We start from the raw sequence: 20,733 nt of genomic DNA, 5'->3' as shown, positions 1-20,733 counted from the left end.
GTTGCATAGGAGATGCAGTCTACAGATTTGAGTTTGTCCAAGTGGACATAACCTTAAATGCTTCACTTATCTTCTAGCGTGGTGGTGGGGTGCTGGTGGTGGATGGGGAGCCCTATGGTTGGAGCGAACATCTTGTTGAGGAGTCAACACGATCCTGGCTGTAATAGTTGGTACTTTACTACATTAATTTGAAAAAAACACCAATTTTATTGCGGTGAAACTGATTCTTGGGCAACATTAATCTTCATTGTCGGGGAAGGAGCTTCTATCTAACTTCTGGTGTTTCTCGGAGGGGATTTAAGAGACTGGAAAGTCTGCTTTCTGCTCAAGTAGAGGGACAAAAGTGTTTTTCTGATATTGAATTAGTTACTTACAACACCCTAGACAAACAAACTTATTAATATTCGAATGGTGCGCTGCAACCCAGATCCTAGTCCACTCTTTATTGCTGTGCAAAGTAAGTGGCTGGGTGTCAGAAGCTAAAGACAAAGGGTTCAATTCATTTTCAACAGGGAGACATTTCTAGGCAGATGAAAATACTTCCCATTTTGGAGCTCCTCCATATATGAAGTTCAAGAACCGCTCTATTTTAATATCTACGGTCAGCTTCTCCATTACTGTGGTCGGGAGCCAACTTCCCTTGTAGGTGGTTGAGGCCCAGTTTGTATTTTGGTTGAATAGTAATGCTCTGTCATATCTGAATTTTATCAATCAATCAATCAATCAATCATGCGATTTGTATAGCGCACTACTCACCCGGAAGGGTCTCAAGGCGCTAGGGGGAGGGGGGGTCTGCTACTGCTCAAACAGCCAGGTCTTGAGCTGTTTCCTGAAGGCGAGGTGGTCCTGGGTCAGCCGAAGGTGGATGGGCAGGGAGTTTCATGTCTTGGCCGCCAGGTAGGAGAAGGATCTGGCTCCGGCGGTGGCTCTCTGGATGCGAGGTACGGCGGCGAGGGCGAGGCTCGTGGATCGTAGCTGGCGGGTGGGCGTGTAGAAGGTCAGGCGGTCGTTGAGGTACTTGGGGCCCAGGTCGTGGAGAGACTTGTGTGCGTGGGTGAGGAGCCTGAACGTGATCCTCTTGTTGACGGGGAGCCAGTGCAGGTCTCTCAGGTGGCTGGAGATGTGGCTGCGTCGGGGGATGTCCAGGATGAGTCGGGCGAATGCGTTCTGGATGCGTTGGAGTATTTTCTGAAGCTTGGCTGTGGTTCCGGCGTAGAGGGTGTTTCCGTAGTCCAGTCGGCTGGTGACGAGGGCCTGGGTGACCGTCTTCCTGGTTTCGGTCGGGATCCATCGGAAGATGTTGCGGAGCATGCGAAGGGTGTGAAAGCATGATGAGGAGACGGCGTTGACTTTTCTGGTCATCGAGAGGGAGGAGTCCATGATGAAGCCCAGGTTGCGTGCGTGGTCCGTTGGCTTGGGAGCGGTGCCCAGGGCTTGGGGCCACCAGGAGTCGTCCCATGCGGAGGGTGATGGTCCCAGGATGAGGACTTCCGTCTTGTCTGTGTTCAGTTTCAGGCGGCTGATGTTCATCCACTCGGCGACGTCTTTCATCCCTTCGTGTAGGCTGGCCCTGGTGGTGTCGGGGTCTCTGGTGAGGGAGAGGATCAGCTGGGTGTCGTCGGCGTAGGAGATGATGTTGAGATTGTGTTGGAGTGCGATGGCAGCGAGGGGTCTCATGTAGACGTTGAAGAGGGTGGGGCTGAGTGACGATCCTTGCGGGACGCCGCAGATGACTTCGGTGGCCTCGGAGCAAAACGGGGGGAGGCGGACTCTCTGTGATCTGCCGGCGAGGTATGAGATGATCCATTCCAGTGCCTTCCCTTGGATGCCGGTGTTTCTGAGGCGTTGGACTAGGGTGCGGTGGCAGACAGTGTCGAATGCTGCAGAGAGGTCCAGGAGGATGAGTGCCGCTGTTTCTCCGTTGTCAAGCAGGGCTCGGATGTCGTCAGTGGCTGCGATGAGGGCGGTCTCGGTGCTGTGGTTGGCTCTGAAGCCGGACTGCGATGGGTCGAGGGATCCGTTCGTCTCGAGGAAGGTGGCCAGCTGCTTGTTGACGATCTTCTCAATGACTTTGGCAGGAAAAGGAAGGAGCGAGATGGGGCGGAAGTTTTTGAGGTCGGTGGGGTCCGCTGTTGGTTTCTTCAGTAGGGCGCTGAGCTCGGCATGTTTCCAGCTCTCCGGGAAGGTAGCGGTGTTGAAGGAGGTGTTGATGATGTCTCGGAGTTGGGGTGCGATGGTGGAGTCGGCCTTGTTGAAGACGTGGTGGGGGCAGGGGTCGGTTGGAGATCCGGAGTGGATGGTGTTCATCGTGCGGGCTGTGTCTTCGGTGGTCACCGTGGTCCAGGTCCGGAGGGCGGCGGTGGGGTGCGTTGGTTCGACGGTAGGGTGCGTGGATGGTTCGCCGAAACTGTTGTGGATGTCAGCAATCTTGCGGTGGAAGTACGAGGCAAGGGAGTCGCAGAGGTCCTGTGAAGGAGTGATGTCGATGTTGCCGGTGCTGGGGTTGGAGAACTCCTTTACGATGTTGAAGAGTTCCTTGCTGTCATGGGCGTTGTTGTCCAGTCGTTCCTTCAGAGATTTCTTCTTGGTGGTGCGGATGAGCTGGTGATGCTAGCGGGTGGCGTGTTTGAGGGCGGTCATGTTGTCGGCAGTCTTGTCGAGGAGCCAGGCTTTCTCGAGGGTGCGGCAGGCCTTCTTGGAGTCCTTGAGTTCGTCGGTGAACCAGGGGGCCTTCTTGCTTCTGGGTCTGGTGGGGGGGTTCTTCAGTGGGGCGAGGTCGTCGGCACAGGCGGTCAGCCACTGCGCGAAGTTGTGGGCTGCTACGTTGGGGTCCGTTGTGCTGGCAGGTGGGTTCTGGCTGAGGGAGGTGGTAAGCTGGTCGGCGGTGATCTTGCTCCACTTTCTGTGAGGAACCTGTTTCGGGTGGTGGTGGGTTGTGTTCTTTCTGAAGCTGAAGTGGACGCAGCTGTGGTCGGTCCAGTGGAGTCCGGTGGAGTGGCTGAAGGTGATGTGCTTGCTGGATGAGAAGACGGGATCAAGCGTGTGGCCTTCGTAGTGGGTGGGGGTGTTGACCAGTTGCTTGAGTCCGAGGTTGGCGAGGTTGTCCAGCAGGGCGGCGGTGTTGCGGTCCTTGTTGTTCTCCAGGTGGAAGTTGAGGTCCCCGAGGAGGATGTAGTCGGTGGAGGGGAGGGCGTGTGGGCTGATGAAGTCCGTGATGTCTTCGCAGAATTGTGTGCGTGGTCCCGGGGGTCTGTAGATGAGGATGCCTCTGAGGGTGGTCTTGGGGTCGGTGTGAATCTGGAAGTGGAGGTGCTCGGCAGCGTTGAATGCGTCGATGGGGTCGGTCGAGATGCGGATGGTGTTTTTGTGTACGATGGCGATGCCTCCTCCGGTCTGGTTGACGCGGTCCTTCCTGATGATCTTGTACCCGTCCGGGATGGCGATGGCGATGTCGGGGGCTGAGGAGGCGTTCATCCAGGTTTCCGTGAGGAGGCCGATGTCTGGAGATGTAGTGTCGAGGAGGTTCCAGAGTTCCACGGCGTGTCTGTGGACGGAGCGGGTGTTGAGCAGGATGCACTTGAGGTGGTTGCTGCTGTCCGTCTTGGTGGGTGCGGTGCAGGTTCGGAGGCAGGAGAAGTTGCAGGATCGGCAGTGGAAGGGTCCATGGGTGCGTCGCGGGGATGCTCGGTAGCATCCGGGTCTTCGGCCGGTGTTGAGTGCATTGAGTGTGGCGTCATCGTAGGTCCGGCGGGTGGGCTGGCTGCTGCGGGGGCCAGGGGGTCCGGCGCTGGGCGCGGTCCAGGCGCAGACAGGCGCAGACGGGCTTACCTTTGGCGCACCTTCGGCGCGCTTTGGGCGCGCCCGCTGCGCGAGCGCACGGTCGCCATTTATGGCGAAGTGCGAGGGAGGGAGGAGCAGCTGGGAGGCGGGAGCGGGGAGGGCACAGAAAGAAAAGGGGGCGTGTCCGATCACTCGGCGGCGGAAAGCGGGGAGCGGGCGGGAGGGCACAGGGGGCAACAGCGGGGGAAAACAGCACAGGGGGGCACACAGGAAGCAGAAAAGGGGCAAAATGCCCAAAAAGGCGACAAGGCAGTAGAAGGAAAATCAGCAGACGCAGACTGCAGGAGACAACGCCGATCGACGGCAGGGGGCGTGGTCAGCAGGCAGTAGGCAGGCTCAGTGAGGCAGGCGGGAAGCACACGCTACAGCTGGTGGCCGTGCGGCGCGGGGGTGTCCTAAGAAACAGATATTCCTCAGGATACAGAAATGACTTTGGGAAACATGTCTTAGCCTAAACCTAAATAGAACTGAGTTTCTCCTGAAAACTTTGAACAAAAGTAATACATTCTATCAGAATGTAGATATTGACTGAACTTGTATTGACCCAGAAGATCAAATCAAAGCTTTGAAGTGGTGCTTGGCTCTGATCCGGTAATCAACAACTAATTATTATTATCTTTCGTCACACTTCTATTTAAAGTTATTAAGACAGATTCCTATTGGGAGTACGGAGACCAAAATGCTGGTTCATGGCCTGGTTTAGAGTTGAGAAGTTCTAAATCCATCTTTTTTATGCTTCTCCTATGATGGAGAATGGGCTTGTGGAATTAGCTTTGCCAGTACTTAATTTGTAATAGAATGAGTACAAGTGCCCATAGCTCTGCTCTGAAACTCACATCCTGTGCTTTCAAAGGTCGGCACACAACAGACGAAGGTTGCATAGTCTTGAATAAACCTCATAGCTCCTCCATCCAGTATCAGACACTCCCTCCTCTTTATCTCACTCGTGCATTTTACTGCTTGCTTCCTCCTCAACGTTTTTCCCATTTTTCTCTCCCTACATATCTCCCCTTTGTGTGTTTTTCTTTCTCTTGCTCGTGGTCAGTATCGTATGAGGAAAAATAAGGACCTAATGCTTTCTTCACAAATTGCAGAATTTTGTGTTACCCCCCCCCAACTCTGACCTAGATCCCAAGTGTGAAACGTAAGTACAAAAAACAACAAACAAGCCCATTTTGCATGTGGTAGTGGGTCTTAGGGAGGGGATTTCCGTACAAGGAAAAAGTCTTCCTGGCAAAAAATACATGAAAGAAAATAAGTTAGTTACCTGTAACTGTAGTTGTCCAGTATTGGAAGCTCTCATAGATTCACATGCTTGAATCATTCCCAGTCGTCATGATGGGAGTCGGGACTCCCATTGTGACGACGGGGAATGATTTAAGCATGTGAATCTATGAAAGTTCCAATACTGGGGTAAGTTACTTACCTGTAACTGTAGTCCTCAAGTATTGGAAGCTTTCATACATTCACATGCTTGAATCATTCCCCGTCGTCATGATGGGAGTCGGGACTCCCATCGTGACGACGCGGAATGATTTAAGCATGTGAATCTATGAAAGTTCCAATACTGGGGTAAGTTACTTACCTGTAACTGTAGTCCTCAAGTATTGGAAGCTTTCATACATTCACATGCTTGAATCATTCCCCGTCGTCATGATGGGAGTCGGGACTCCCATCGTGACGACGCAGAATTATTCAAGCATGTGAATCTATGAAAGTTCCAATACTGGAGCAAAAATGCTTGCTGTGCTAACGCAGAATTCCAGTGCAGTTACTTCTATGGATTGTGTGGCCTCTGGACAGTCGACAGGGTAAGAGAAGATGAGGAATACTCCTAGAAATCTACGACTGGCGTTAATGTCCAGCGCTACTCATGGAGATTTTTTTGAGTCCATAGAAGCAAGAAATATATTCAAATTGCAGGAAGAAACATGATGTCTCGATCACTGATAATTCTCAACAGGTTATTGAGGGGGAGGGGGTAAAAACTATTTAACAGCATGATGCACTCTACTAGACCATGACTCGTTCATTCATTCTTTAAAAAAACATTAAGCAGGCAGCAGCTGCTCTTACCTGATGTGGGAATCTTGGGTGATGGACCACTTTCAGAACACATCAGATCACTTCCCCAGTTCTTTCGGTTAAGGAGAGAAGAGTATGGGGTGAGTGAGGATCAACATACATTTTGCTCACATCTGGAGTTGGGCATTTTAGAGGTGGGCATAATCCAGGCTACTCCAAGCTCATAGCATAGGCTAGTTTGACCCTTACTTTTTGATGCCACCCAAGTATTGTGCAATACTCATGGATTTCAATGCCGCATTAGGCGAAGAGTACTATCGGTAGGTGAAGGTATATAAGCAGTAGGAGTGGGAGGAGAACAAGCTTTTGTTCATTTATACTTTCGAAGGTATGCAACATTCTAAATATGAATATACATTGTTGTGAATGCATGGATGCTCACACTCATGATGAAACTATTGTTTATGATGAAAAAGTGTTATGCATGATGACTAATGCGAGAAAATGTAAAACCATTGCATTCCTAAATATTGATTCGTGTGGAGCAATGCTGGTAACAGGATCACAGAAACACGAATGAACCAAACCAATCTAAATCTGAATTGAAGTCAAGAGCAGTGAGGCAGTCCTTCAGTTGTAGAGAGGGTAGAATATACTTACCTCAATAGGCTTCTGGGTGGGAGGCGGCCCTGGGTATGAGTAATTGCTGTTCCTATATGTTCTCAAGAATGGTTCTGCCTTTAAGAAGAAGAATGAACAATAATAAATGAAGGAGTAATTGAGACAAAGAGGGACAGCATTGGCATAGAGATGTGAAGAAGACGGTTACAGAAACAGATGACCAGTATGAGTGCTCTCTACACCAACACTTGTGAAGCTAAGTGTTGTGGAAAAGCTGCACCTGATGACATTCAGTGTTATTGCAGAACCTAGATCATTTTCCTTAGAAGTCCATTGAAGTTCATCATGTTTATATAGAAATGGTAGGAGTGGTGAAAGTATAAAGTAGTGACAGTGAATCAACCTGAAGTAATAGATAGTTTGAAAGTCACTCCCGTAGTCTTACACCTATACTTGGATTAAATTGGTGACTTTTATGGCAGTCAGATAGAATTCAAGGTATATTCATGGATATCTACATAGGTTCATGGATATCTTCGTATGCCTCAGTGAGCACTCAAACGCATAACTGTTTACGTATCACACCAAAGTTATTTCTATTTTTTTAAATTTTTTATTCAAGGTGAAATATTTCTACCAGTGGGGAAATTTCCTCCCAACCTCCCACCATGAAAACGGATCTTCTTGGACTCTAATCTAGTAAATTTTTTCAGGATAGACAAATGCCTGCAAATGTTTGGTAACTAGCAACAAACCTGTGAGTTTCTAGGTGTTTACTAACTGTTGCTGGTAGGTCCAACCAGGAACACCCACGAGCCGCAATCTGCGCTCCCTAACAGTAAACAATACTGGCAGAACTTCTGTGTGAGCAAAGCCCATTGACAAGGGCGAAATCCGACCACTCCTGAAGGTAAGCCCAGGTATTGCACTTATGTTGAATATAAGTGCGCAAATGGCTTTGAGAATCGGGCCCAGATGAAGTTAAAACAGGGGTTCCTTTATGGGAACAGAAACAGGCCTAATCTATACGATTACCCATGCCTCTCCGCCCAACACACACCGCTTCGTGGTGAAAAGATTGGTGAGCAGCCAAAATATCGAAACTAAAATATCTACCTACACAAATATCGAGTTTTAAATATCGAAGGGACAGAATATCGATGTCAATAATATCTATGAACAGAATATCGATCCTAAGGTAAGTATTTTAATATCGATGTTAGTAATAACGAAGTTAGTAATATCGACATCAAATATATCGGTTTTACTAATATTGATGTTACTAATATCGATATTTATATTATTGTTATGTATTTTAATATGTATTTAATATGTATGTGTTATATGTTTTTAGTTAAGTGTTCTACTGGTTTTAACATATATGTATACAATTTTTATATGTTAACAATGGTTTTTAAAGTCAATTTTGTGTTTTAGTACCGTAGCGGGTTGTGGGTTTATAGGGGAATAGGGTGGGAAGTAATTTAATTATATGGAATTAATTATACATTTTTAGGAATTATAAATTGATTTTAATACATTTTTGCGTTTAAGTTCCGTAGCGGGTTGTGGGTTTATAGGGGAATAGGGTGGGAAGTAATTTAATTGTAATTAATTAATAATTTATTTTCATTTATTGGTATTGATAATATTATTGTTAATTAAGTATTAATTGGTAATTAATTTTTATTAATTGGCAATTAGTTTTAATTAGTTGATTAATTGATAATTATGTTAAGTGTATTATTTTATTAGTGGAGTGTGCCGTGCGTTTATAGGGGAATAGTGTTGGAAGTAATTGAAATCTAATTAAGTAATTATTAAATTAGTTGTTGGGTATTGATAATTAATTAATTGGACAATAATTATTAATTGGTAAATATTTTAAATTATAATATTTTGGTTATGAAAAATAATTAATTGTTGATTAATCATTATTGTGAATTAAATATAATTAAATATTATGCATTGATATTTCTAATTAATATATTAATAAGTAATTATTAATTGGTAAGTAATGTGTGGCATATGAAAAATATTTAATAGTTCAATATTTTTTAATTGGTAATTAATGTTTCATAATTATTATTTTGTGGCATATATTTTTTTAAATGGTTAAATATATTTTAATTGGTATTTACTTTTTAATAATTCATATGTTTTTGGTTATGAAAAATATTTTATCGTTTAATATTTATTATTTGGTAATTAATATTTATTAATCATTAGTTATTGGTATTTATTATTAATGTATTGTTAATTAATTATTCTTTGGTAGTTATGTTTGTAATAATTATTTATTGGTATTTGTAAATAATTTTGAGTTATTTAATAATTAAATCACTAATTATTTTAAATAATTATTTTATTTATAACTATGTTATTTTTAACTTCTACGCTATCCAACACTTTCCCTACTGTTGCACCATCTGGAGTTGGAATAGTAAATGTTATCCCTACGCTATCCAACACTTTCCGTACTGTTGCATTCTCTGGAGTTGGAATAGTTATTTTTACCCCTACGCTATCCAACACTTTCCCTACTGTTGCACTCTCTGGAGTGGGAATAGTAATTTTTACCCCTACGCTATCCAACACTTTCCCTACTGTTGCACTCTCTGGAGTGGGAATAGTAATTTTTACCCCTTCGCTATCCAACACTTTCCCTACTGTTGCACTCTGTGGAGTTGGAATAGTAATTTTTACCCCTACACTATCCAACACTTTCCCTACTGTTGCACTCTCTGGAGTGGGAATAGTAATTTTTACCCCTACGCTATCCAACACTTTCCCTACTGTTGCACTCTCTGGAGTTGGAATAGTAATTTTTACCCTTACGCTATCCAACACTTTCCCTACTGTTGCACTCTCTGGAGTTGGAATAGTAATTTGTACCCCTACGCTATCCAACACTTTCCCTACTGTTGCACTCTCTGTAGTTGGAATAGTAATTTGTACCCCTACGCTATCCAACACTTTCCCTACTGTTGCACTCTCTGGAGTGGGAATAGTAATTTTTTCCCCTTCGCTATCCAACATTTTCCCTACTGTTGAACTCTCTGGAGTTGGAATAGTAATTTTTACCCCTACACTATCCAACACTTTCCCTACTGTTGCACTCTCTGGAGTTGGAATAGTAATTTTTACCCTTACGCTATCCAACACTTTCCCTACTGTTGCACTCTCTGGAGTTGGAATAGTAATTTGTACCCCTACGCTATCCAACACTTTCCCTACTGTTGCACTCTCTGTAGTTGGAATAGTAATTTGTACCCCTACGCTATCCAACACTTTCCCTACTGTTGCACTCTCTGGAGTGGGAATAGTAATTTTTTCCCCTTCGCTATCCAACATTTTCCCTACTGTTGCACTCTCTGGAGTGGGAATAGTAATTTTTACCCCTACGCTATCCAACACTTTCCCTACTGTTGCACTCTGTGGAGTTGGAATAGTAATTTTTACCCCTACACTATCCAATACTTTCCTTACTGTTGCACTCTCTGGAGTGGGAATAGTAATTTTTACCCATATGCTATCCAACACTTTCCCTACTGTTGCACTCTCTGGAGTGGGAATAGTAATTTTTACCCCTACGCTATCCAACACTTTCCCTACTGTTGCACTCTCTGGAGTTGGAATAGTAATTTTTACCCCTACGCTATCCAACACTTTCCCTACTGTTGCACTCTCTGGAGTGGGAATAGTAATTTTTAGCTCTACACTATCCAACACTTTCCCTATTGTTACACTCCCTGGAGTGGAAATAGTAATTTTTAGCTCTACGCTATCCAACATTTTCTTTACTGTTTTTTTTTGGAGCTGGAGTAGTAGTTTTATTCTCTCTGATATTTAATATTTTTTGTATTATTTTAGCTAATGTAATATATAATTAATTTTAACAATATTCAAATTAAATGTAATTTTTTAAATGTGTTAAATATAATTATTTAATTTTTATTCATGTTATTGTTTTGTGTGCATGATGTATTTGTAATTTATAATAATTTTTAACAAGTTATAAGTTATTAAAACAATTATTAGAATTTATTATTAAGTAAGTATATATATTATATATTATATGTATATGTTTAATTAATGTTTTATTACGTTATATACATTAATTATTAATTTTAAACATTATAACATATATTTAATTATGTTTATTTTATTTATAAGTATTATTTGGTTTATTTTACATATTTCTTTTAACTAAAAAATACTTTATATTTTTAATAACGATATTTTTGACATTCTATATTTTATTTTCGATATTTTTGTACTTACCATGTTGTAGATAGGATCTCGATATTCTTGTCATCGATATTTTTGTGTCGATATTTTTGTAGGTCGATTTTCTGTCCGTAGATATTCTGTCAGACATTCGAAAAGATTCAAGGATACCTCTGTGACTTCAGGCTTTGCACTACCAAGCTTTACTCGCAGTCTGGGAAGGAAGGTGCTTTCAAGCTCAGTGTCCACAAGGGGAGTGGCGTAGCTTGGAGGGGTGGGATGGGGGACCAGAGGGGACGCTCTGCCCCGGGCGGCGGCGAGAGCAAGGTAAGTTTTCTTTTTTTTAAATTTTATTCTCCCTCGTCATTGTCTGTCACCTCCCTCCTCCCCACTCGTCGTCGTCTGTCGCCTCCACAATCCTCCTCCCGCTCTTACCTGCACCAGCCATCACTGGGCAGCAAATTCAGGGATCGCCCTGGGCAGCAAAAGCTCTAGCTATACCACTGCACAAGACGCAGTACCACTGGCCTATGAAACCCCCCACTCTAGCAGACACAGCTTGGTGAGGATCGGGATGTGCGGCTTATCAGTGCCCAATGGGTTACCAAGAGTGGGATGAAGGAGGGAAAGGTGGAAAAAAGGAAATGGTAAAGGAAGGAAGCCCGGTAGAAAGGAAGTGGGAGAATGAGGGTAACAGGAAGGAAAGTGAAAGGAAGGAAAGATGAACATAAGAAGGGATGAAAGTATGTTAGAGTTTAATGAAGTAAGGGTTTAGATCTTGGTGGACGAGTTACTCCGTCACAACGGTGATGGCTATCCCGTACAACGAAATATGAATCCCATTCTAGCCTATGAGATTTATATCTGTGGCCGTTGTGATGGAGTAACCTGCCCGCCAAGATCTAAATCAGGCACCAAGGCTGAAAGGAAGAATGAGTGAAGAAAAGGAGTGTGAAGGGAAAAAGGGAAAGGTGAATGGAAGTAAGTGTGAAAGTAAGGATGAAATGAAAGGCAGGATGAAAGGAAGGTAGCATGAAAGGCGGGAAGGGTGAAAGGTAGGAAGGGTGAAATGAAGGAAAGAAGGCTGAATGGAAGAAACGATGAAAGGAAGAGTGAAGTGGAAGAAAAAAGTGTGACGTGAAGCAAGGATCGGTGAAAGAATTCAGGAATAGAAGGAGAGAGGGAAGGGTAAAATTATAGATGGGTAGATGGATGGTAGAGTAACGCATGAATGCATGGATGGAGGAAGGCAGATAGGCTTGATGTAAGAGAGAAACTATGGGTGAATGGGTGAGGTTCTAGATCGATGGACAAGTGAAAGGATGAAAGTGTTGGTGGGCAGTTGGGGAAATAATGGATAGAGTGGGTAGGTGGGTAAAAGGATGGGTTGATGTGTGAACGGTTTATTAGCTGGATGGGAGGATGGTTAGGTAGCGAGGTGAAGGGATGGATGGCTAAATGGAAGAAAAGATGAACGCTTGGATCGTTAAATCTTTCAGATTGCCTCTCAAACCGTCACTGAGGTTGAGGAACCAGTTATCAGTGGAGAGTGAGTTTGTCAGTCCAGCAATGGAAGGGTTCAGACCTCTCTGTATGTACCTCAGTGCCATTGAGTCTGCCACCATCTCTCTAGCTAGAGATCCAAGCCACTCAAGAATGGACATGAAAGTCACCATTGCAGGACCAGTCCCATCACACATCAGCTGCGTGTCCTATGCTTGCCTTGTTGCACCATGCTCAAGTTTGCAGTGTCCTAACACTGGTGTTTGCGCCGAGGCAACCGCCTCGTGGTAGCCACAGTTCTGATACAAAAAATCCTACAGCTACAGCAAGCCAGTCACAAGGAGGCGATAAGACTACAGAACGTCTCCAAAGCAAGGGGTGGCTTCCTCTTCTTGATGGAGGTGGAAACAAAAGTTGAAGAATGTGCCGCCCTCAAGTTGGAGTCTGCCTGAGCTGCCTGCTCCTGTTCTAACCTAGAATATTCTCACCTGCCTGTGTATTTGGGCAAGTGTATAGTATTGCAGGATGCAACACCTCATTGCAATACATAATTACTAAAAGTTCTTCAAAGTTGAAATAAGGTGGACATGAGGTAGAAAAAGTGCTGGATACCCATAGGTTGGTGAAAGATCCAAACTGATGGTGGGCCGCAGTTCACAGGTCAAGGGTTATCCGATCCTCATCCAGCATCTAAAGATCACTCCCTCAGTGGCCTCAAGCTCACAAAAGGCTTCTGTGTACACGGAACAGGGGTTTACCCAATGTATTACATTTAATAATTCATTTCTTTCTTTGATAATTTCAGGCACTTGCAGGCACTTTGGTCATTGTCGCTGTTGCGTTTCCAGGTTAAGGCCCACCCATCAGCCTTTACCTGGAGGACAGACATCAGATATGTGAGGATGGGTACAGCTCAAGGACATAGATGAAAAACACAAACATCTTCAAGAAGGGATCAGTGAATTAAAGACAAGAAACCAGCGAAGGGAAAGAACAGCAACTACAAAAAACGTTTGCAAAAGTTTACAAATTACCGGATTTGGACAGCTGAGGGTTAGGTTAGACTGGAAGTCCAAAACATCTGTTTTTTCTCCTATTGGCTGAAGCTAGAGTAACAAAAAACACAGTGTTTTTTTCTCAGGTTTTTGAATTATCTAGTATAAGTACAAACAAATCTGGAAAAATTACAACAGATTGGAAGGAGCAATACAGGGGCTGGCAAGTAATACTCCTGGTCACTAAAGAAAGATCAAATTGTGCCTCTGGGTACATCCTCGCTTTGATAGTGATTATTAGAATGGTTGTTGTTCATCGGCATAAAAAGCAAGGTACAAGAAAAAAAAGAGAAACATTTTTGACAGTCTATGACATCGTGATTTAAAATGACTCCCATGAATAGATACATTTTTAAATCTTAATTAGAAGATTGGAATGTTCAGTGCTCCACTGAAAACAATGGAGTGCTCCGGGCTTCTTATGGCCAGTAGAAGCATGGAGCATCAACATTCCAATGTTTGTTCACAGAAACAGCTGTGAACAAAGGCCTCACGGAGCCCAAGGAGATTTCAACCCCCTTGGGTTCCGTGAGGCCTTTGTCTTACAAACTAGAACATTCTGCCCTCTAGGGACAGAATGTTCTAACAGCCTAAGGCTTAGAGCCCTCCGTGGCGGGCCCTACCGGCCATTAAAGGCCCGCTCCCTTGTTAAAGGCCCTCGCCTTTGGCTTAGACCTTTAACACTGGAGCTGCCATTTAATGGCTGGTAGAGGCTATAGTGGATAATTACACAAAAGGGATAATTAACACACTTGCCCAGTAAAGTAAGTGTAGACATACCATGTTGTTCCACAGGGCCCTGGAGAATTGTGAGTGTGACTTCTGGCTCATGTGGAAGCAGTCTGGAGCAAGGAAGGACACATCTGGACGTCCGTCCTGAAACATAACAGAGATGGAGTCTTGCAGGAGTAGATCATATGGTATGAATCCATTACTAGGTGACACGAAATATATATAGTACAGAAACAGTTTTTTTGTGAATATGGGTTCAAATTTGTGAAGGCCCTTGGAAATGATTCTGCCTGCAAATGGAGTAAATGGAACTCAGCAGTCACTACATGTGAAAGGGACTTGCTGGATTGCCACACCCAACTCCCACCAGAGCTCAAGAATTACTGCTAGGCTAATGCTGCTGTTAGACCTGGCATCTTTTGGCGTGGTTTCCCTGTCTTTTTGCTTCTGACCTGATGTTTTTGACCGTGTGCTGAATTTCGTTTTTTGACTTTCGGACTCTGGGCGCTCTACCACTCCTGTCTAAAATGTAATGGTATTTGGTTTCTCAATGATTGGCATATTTGATTTACTAGTAAGTCACTAGTAAAGTGCACCAGGTGTGCTCAGGGCCTGTAAATCAAATGCTACTAGTTGGCCTGCAGCATCGATTGTGCCGCCCACATGAGTAGCCCTGCAAACAAATCTCAGGCCTGACACTGCAGAGCTTATGTGTGCAGTTTTAAACTACTATTTTGACCTGGCAAGTGCACCCACTTGCCAGACCGAAACCTTCTCTTTTATTACATGTACGACACTCCCAAGTAATGCCCTAGGTAGCCCCATGGGAGGGGTGAAGTGAATTTAAAAGGTAGGACATGTACTTGTGAGATTTACAATTCCTGGTAGTGAAAAACTGCTAAATTAGTTTTTTGCTACAGCAAGACCTATCTCTCCCATAGGCAAGGCCACTGGAATTATACGGCAGGAGATGGCATAATTATGTGGCAGGGTCAAGTAAATTACATGACAAGAAAAGGCAAATTATTTGACATAATGTGGCACATTTTTTAAAAGCATTACTTCATTATTTTGTACCTTTTACACATGTTAACACTGTTTGGGCGTTGGGTGCACCTCATTAGTACCAGTTTAATGCCCAAATATAGCAATAAGCAACAGAGAAGTGACCAATCAATCTTTGACCTTCCAACATGTGCTGCTTTGTTGTTAGTAACTTTTGAACCGTTTGAGCTAAAAATAAACTTTTTTGTTTTTAAATCTGTGGATTATGGAGCAGATGATGAATTATGGGGCAAATGCGGCAAATCTATAACTATGCGAAAATCGCCACAGCCGCACAATCAGGTAATTCCAGTGGCCCTCCCTATAGGTTAGCATTGGAGCAGCCTTGTAACATCTTGCAAGTGTATCTTCCATTTGGGAGCAGATGGAACATTGAAGTTTGGTGTCACTGGACTCACAATTTAAAACACATCTTTTAGTTAAGTTGGTTTTTAAATTGCAGGTCTGAAAATGCCACTTTTAGAAAGTTGGAATTTTCTTTCTTGACCATTCTGTGTTTCTGCTGTTCTTAGAATACACGTCTGAGTTGGATGACAGTTGGGCTTTGTGAATTTACTCTAGACAGTCACACGCAAAGGGAGCTGGTGGCCCATCACCAGGAGGATGAGTCTACCTGAGCTAGAGTAGTGGGAGGAGCTGACACTTGCACCTGAATAGGGCTGTGCCTGTCACCACACAAAGAAGTCTCCACACCTGTAGTGTGTCGGGAGCCAGGGCCAGAAAGGACAGGGTCATGTGCAGTACACAGACCTTTCTTTGCAATCTCCCTACTGCATAGGCTAAAATGGGTATAAGTACTGGAACTCTGAGACCATATCCTCAGAACACTTCTGGACTGAGGCCATTCTGCCAGGAAAAGAGCTGTTGTACTGCCAGGAGGGACTGCCGTGTTGCTGTTTGCTTTGCTGTGTTGGCCTGCTGCCTGCTACTTCTGTCCAAGGAGTGAGAGGACTGGACTTTGCTCTCTACAGCCCGCTTTCTAAAGTTTCTCCAAGTGTTTGATTTGAGCTTGAAACCTGTTGGAAGTTTCAGTGCTATCAAAGACTTCACCTGTAGTACCTGGGCTCCTCTGATGAACACTCTACCTGCCAAGTGGTACCAATCCCAGTTCCTCGGCCCTTGGAAGTGAGTTTAAGTACAACAAGGAGAAACCAACGTTGAGCAACTTTGGTACGGGTGCCTGTCTGCAACTTTGATGCCGTGCCGCTGCCTGCAAACGATGCAACAACAGTGACTTATAACGCAGACTCTGATGAAGAACCGCCACTGCAGGAGTCCCGAGCATGGCACCACTGACGTCTATGATGCACCGCTCTGACTCCGACGCTGCTGTCCCGTGGTTCAACCCCAATGCAGTGAAACCGAAACCTCATGGCTTGACCTACAATGCCTCATTCACGCCGTCCAGCACTAAGGAACAGAGGGTCATCTTGGTAACTGCTGCATAATCTCCCCTTCACCTTGCAACGTCCCCGGGCATCAGCGACTCCATGACTCTGCACCACCGCCAGGAACCAACCCCTCACTTGCTTTAGTGAAGCGTCACCTCCTTCGTGCAACGCACTGTCGAGTACCGACATGCCAACAACCTGCATAACAGTAAAGAACCAACGCCGCACTTGACTCCCTGAAGACTCACCTCCCAAGCATCTTGCATCGTTTTGATTTCCAATTCCTACCAGATACGGTACCGGGTCTGTGTGACTCCCGACACCGGCCCTCGCTCCATTGAGGCCAGATTAATTGTGTGGAGTCGTCAACGTCAATCGCGACCAGATAGCACCATTGAAGCTATTGTTTCTGAAAGCTGTATTTGATTTAATCTTTGAAAGTTCATATCTTGACTTGTGTATGTTGGATTTTTATTGGTTTGGTCTCGTCTTACTCAGATTAATATTGGCTATACTTTTCTGGTGTTTTCACTGTGTTTCTGGGTGTGTGCGCACAAATATTTTACACATTGCCTCTGGGGATAAGCCTGACTGCTCTTGCCAAGCTACCAAGGGAGTGAGCACTGCTTATTCTTATTGTGTAACTTCTTTTCCCTGACTACTTCGACAGGGTGCAAACCACTGCCAACTAGAGACCCCATTTCTAACAGCTGCCATTACTGTAACTTGTGTTAACATAACTTTTCAGAGAGATACGTTTCCAACAATTCCACGTGGGAGTCAGGCAGCAGCGGTTTCTTCACTTGGGCGGTGGAGCGTTGCATGAAAAAATAAAATGGAAATGAAAAGATTTAATTGCCATTTTATCTTTCCACTTGCAACAGCGTCAGCCCTGAGCCCAAATGACATGCGCACCTACAGTGCCTGAAGGAGCGTCCAGCCAGCCTGCTCCATCCAATCCTGGTGTTGCTCTCACAGCATGAGTTGATATAGTGGGGTTGCCAACAAGGGATTTTGTTTGTACTAGCTCAGTTCTATTTCTTAGCAATTCGTTTCAAGGGTGTATTTTAAACTAATTAAACACCGACAGTAAATGTTATCCAAACTCAGTTTTTCAATAAGATGTGCACACACGGGAATTCTTTTTTGTGAATGAAACACAAATCTTTTTATATAAATCAAGGTAAGAAAGGAGTTTGGCATGAGAAAGCACATAAATTGATAGGCTACAATATCAGCTAAATCGCCCGGACAACAACACAAACAAAAAAACACGTTACGTGGGATCATTTGAACTCACAAAGGGTCTAAACATGCAATAATTATCTGTCCTGAAGATGGTCTGACGGACTTCTGCCATTCAAGACCGAAACGTCGACTCCATCATCTAATTCCACAACATTAGATAAATACAGTTGATTTTTTTTCTCATCAATGAGATTATTCTCTGTCACAATTATTTGGAAATAGATGTTTTTTAATGAAATGTGGATCTAATTCAACCCGCCTTTCATGCTCTATTGCTTGTAACCAATGGTTCTTTTGTACTCCTTTCTTACCTTGATTTATATAAAAAGATTTGTGTTTCATTCACAAAAAAGAATTCCCGTGTGTGCACATCTTATTGAAAAACTGAGTTTGGATAACATTTACTGTCGGTGTTTAATTAGTTTAAAATACACCCTTGAAACGAATTGCTAAGAAATAGAACTGAGCTAGTACAAACAAAATCCCTTGTTGGCAACCCCACTATATCAATCTATTCGCCTAAGCCCTCAAGGGTATATTGGGCTTACCCTTCACCTGTCACTCACAGCATGAGAGCAGCGCCAGGATTGGTTAAGAAAGTCGGCTGGGACCTTGCTGGAGCAAGGAGAAGATCAGGACTGGCGAGGATGTGCCGCCAGGTAAGTGACTTTAAAAAAAAAATTGTTTTCTGTCCTGTTATTTACTGTTCTTTTTCCGGGGCCACGTTACACATCATGTATGTGTTCTTTTTTTTTCACACCAGCGGCGGTTTGCCCGCTTCACCACTCCCCATAGCTGGCAGCCGCCACTGGAGTCAGGTTGAGGCGTGCTTGTGTTATAATTAGATATTGTTGTTTAAATCTGAACCTGATTTCATTTAGTTGAGAAGGTTATTTCATTTGTAATGTTTTACACATCTTTCTTTAAATTTATTATTTAAGGTTTTTAAAAAGTGCTTCAGATCTCCATGCAGCAGTGTCTGAGGCCTTTGTGTAGGCAATCGGGGGGAGAAAAACCCAAGTCTTGCTATTAGCCGGAGAAGCGATGGTATCCGCTGGTGTGAATCCTTGTCCAAGATCTCGAGATGCGATGGTAAAGCCTCAAGTCTTCAGAGAAATGTCCTTGGAGGCACGTGATGTTGAAATCAAGTGATCGATCTGTCCTTATTTACCTGTGCTTAAGTTTTGAGGTCCATGTGTGGAGGGGTGGCTGGCTGGTATGGCTGGTCATGAGTGATACAAGTGCCCGATGAGATCAAAGTCATGGATTATATAGAGTTTGATGTAAAGAAGGACTTTTGGCCACCTTATAAAATCCCTGTCAGCTCGAAGGTTTTGGAAAACTGTGTTGAAAAACAGCTAAACTGTCATCAAGGAAGACGACCGGCTTTATGATCTCTGGTTTCTGACCAGTTTTCCACACAGAGACAGCAACACCACATATAGTTGAAAATGCTCTGCATATGTTTGACTCTGACAAATCATGCCTTCTCGTTCTCCTAGATCTGCCTTTGACACCGTCAACCATGCTTCACCGTAAGACCCTTGGAAGAACGAATGGAACGGGGAGTAGGGGTACTGTCCCGAGATGGTTGAAATCCAATCTCACCAGCAGGTCACAAATCAAACTATCAAATTCTGTCTTCAGCCCAATGGTCTTCAACAAGGTGTGCCCCAATATTTGATCCTTTCCCCAACCCTGTTCAACCCTAAAATAGAAACCCTTTCCTGCCTCTTGACACAATCCACCATATTCTTCCATCTATCTTCTTATGACACTCAACTATACATGAAAGGCTTATCCCCGAGGGCATCGCCAGTCTTTCGACAACCCTAGGACTATCCTTAAACATGAAAATCATCTCAAATTAAACCCAATAGAGCTGAATACATGCAGTTCTCCCTTCCGAACGACACCACCCTAGTGCAAGCTTGACTTGGCCTAATAAATATACCTGACTACAAGCAAAACCTAGTGCAGAAAATTCCAAGGCTTTACCCTAGACAAGAACTTGAAACTTCAGGCCTATATCAGCACTTTTTGGGGGGAGTTTTATATAGTGCGAACTGGACCCGTAGTTATCAGAGCACTTTACATGAGCACCAGTTGCGTTACAGACGGACACATTCTTTTTCTTAGGCACGGGGAGATTAAGTGATTTTCCCAGAATCACAGGATGCTGAGCGTCCCTGACAAGACTCGAACCCGGTTTCCAAGCTTCGAGGTTGATCGCTCTAGCCATTGGGCCTCATCCTCTCCTCAGCAAGAGAGGCCGAGCAGCAGATCAGGCTCCTTCTAGAAACCAGGCCACTCATCACATGGGGAGAGGAGTTGGCCTAGCGGCTAGGGCACACGACCTCGGACCTGGGGAACTGGGTTCGAGTCTCGGTAATGACGCTGAACATCCTGTGATTCTGGGCAAATCACTTAATCTCCCCGTGCCTAACAAAAAATGAAAGTGTGTCCTCATGTAACGTAACTGGTGCTATGTAAAGCGCTCTAATACCTGATTGGATTCGGGTCACGTTTGCGCTATATAAAACTCTGCAAAAAAAAAAAAAAACACTATGATAGATTTCAAACATTGGTGCTTTCATGACTCAAATAATGCAACTCCTCACTGTACAGCATTCCCACAACACACCCGGACGTATTAAATGCAGTACTCAACACAGCCCTCAAAGCAGCACACAGATGGTGCCAGAAGGTCAGACCACATCACTCCAATCCTAATCACCCTTAAAGGGCTCCCCGTCGAAGGAAGAATTCTGTTTAAACTATTCTGCATTGCCTACAAAACCTTACATATGAACATCACGAAATAGCTAACTAACAAACTAGTCATCTCAGATGCCTCCAGCTCTCTACTGAGCACAGAATCACTTCTACTGGAAAGAACTTCCTTCAAAAAACACAAAGGGCCTTATTTATGAGGCCTTACGCTGCGTCACTTTATTGTGATGCTGCGGTGGTGTAAAAAATGTGGCACACTGTGCCCTATTTACACAGTGACGCATCTAGGC

The 20,733-nt window shown here is 44.3% G+C and overlaps 1 protein-coding gene across 1 annotated transcript in view; it reads right to left on the bottom strand.

Annotated features, from left to right (window-relative positions):
* Positions 1 to 20,733, bottom strand: part of PLB1 (phospholipase B1) — a 440,448-nt gene that overhangs the window by 107,856 nt on the left and 311,859 nt on the right. Inside the window, exons 41-44 of the mRNA XM_085610369.1 lie at positions 14,055 to 14,150; positions 13,254 to 13,325; positions 6,526 to 6,603; positions 5,917 to 5,977 (exon numbers count right to left, since the gene is read on the bottom strand). Coding sequence (XP_085466495.1) covers positions 5,917 to 5,977; positions 6,526 to 6,603; positions 13,254 to 13,325; positions 14,055 to 14,150 — 307 coding nt within the window. The remainder of the gene's footprint in view (positions 1 to 5,916; positions 5,978 to 6,525; positions 6,604 to 13,253; positions 13,326 to 14,054; positions 14,151 to 20,733) is intronic.

Source organism: Triturus cristatus, chromosome 6 (genome assembly GCF_964204655.1).
Source record: "Triturus cristatus chromosome 6, aTriCri1.1, whole genome shotgun sequence".
In the NCBI taxonomy this organism is placed as follows: domain Eukaryota; kingdom Metazoa; phylum Chordata; class Amphibia; order Caudata; family Salamandridae; genus Triturus; species Triturus cristatus.
The sequence above is the reverse complement of the archived record's forward strand: the minus strand, read 5'-3'. Positions and strand labels throughout refer to the sequence as shown.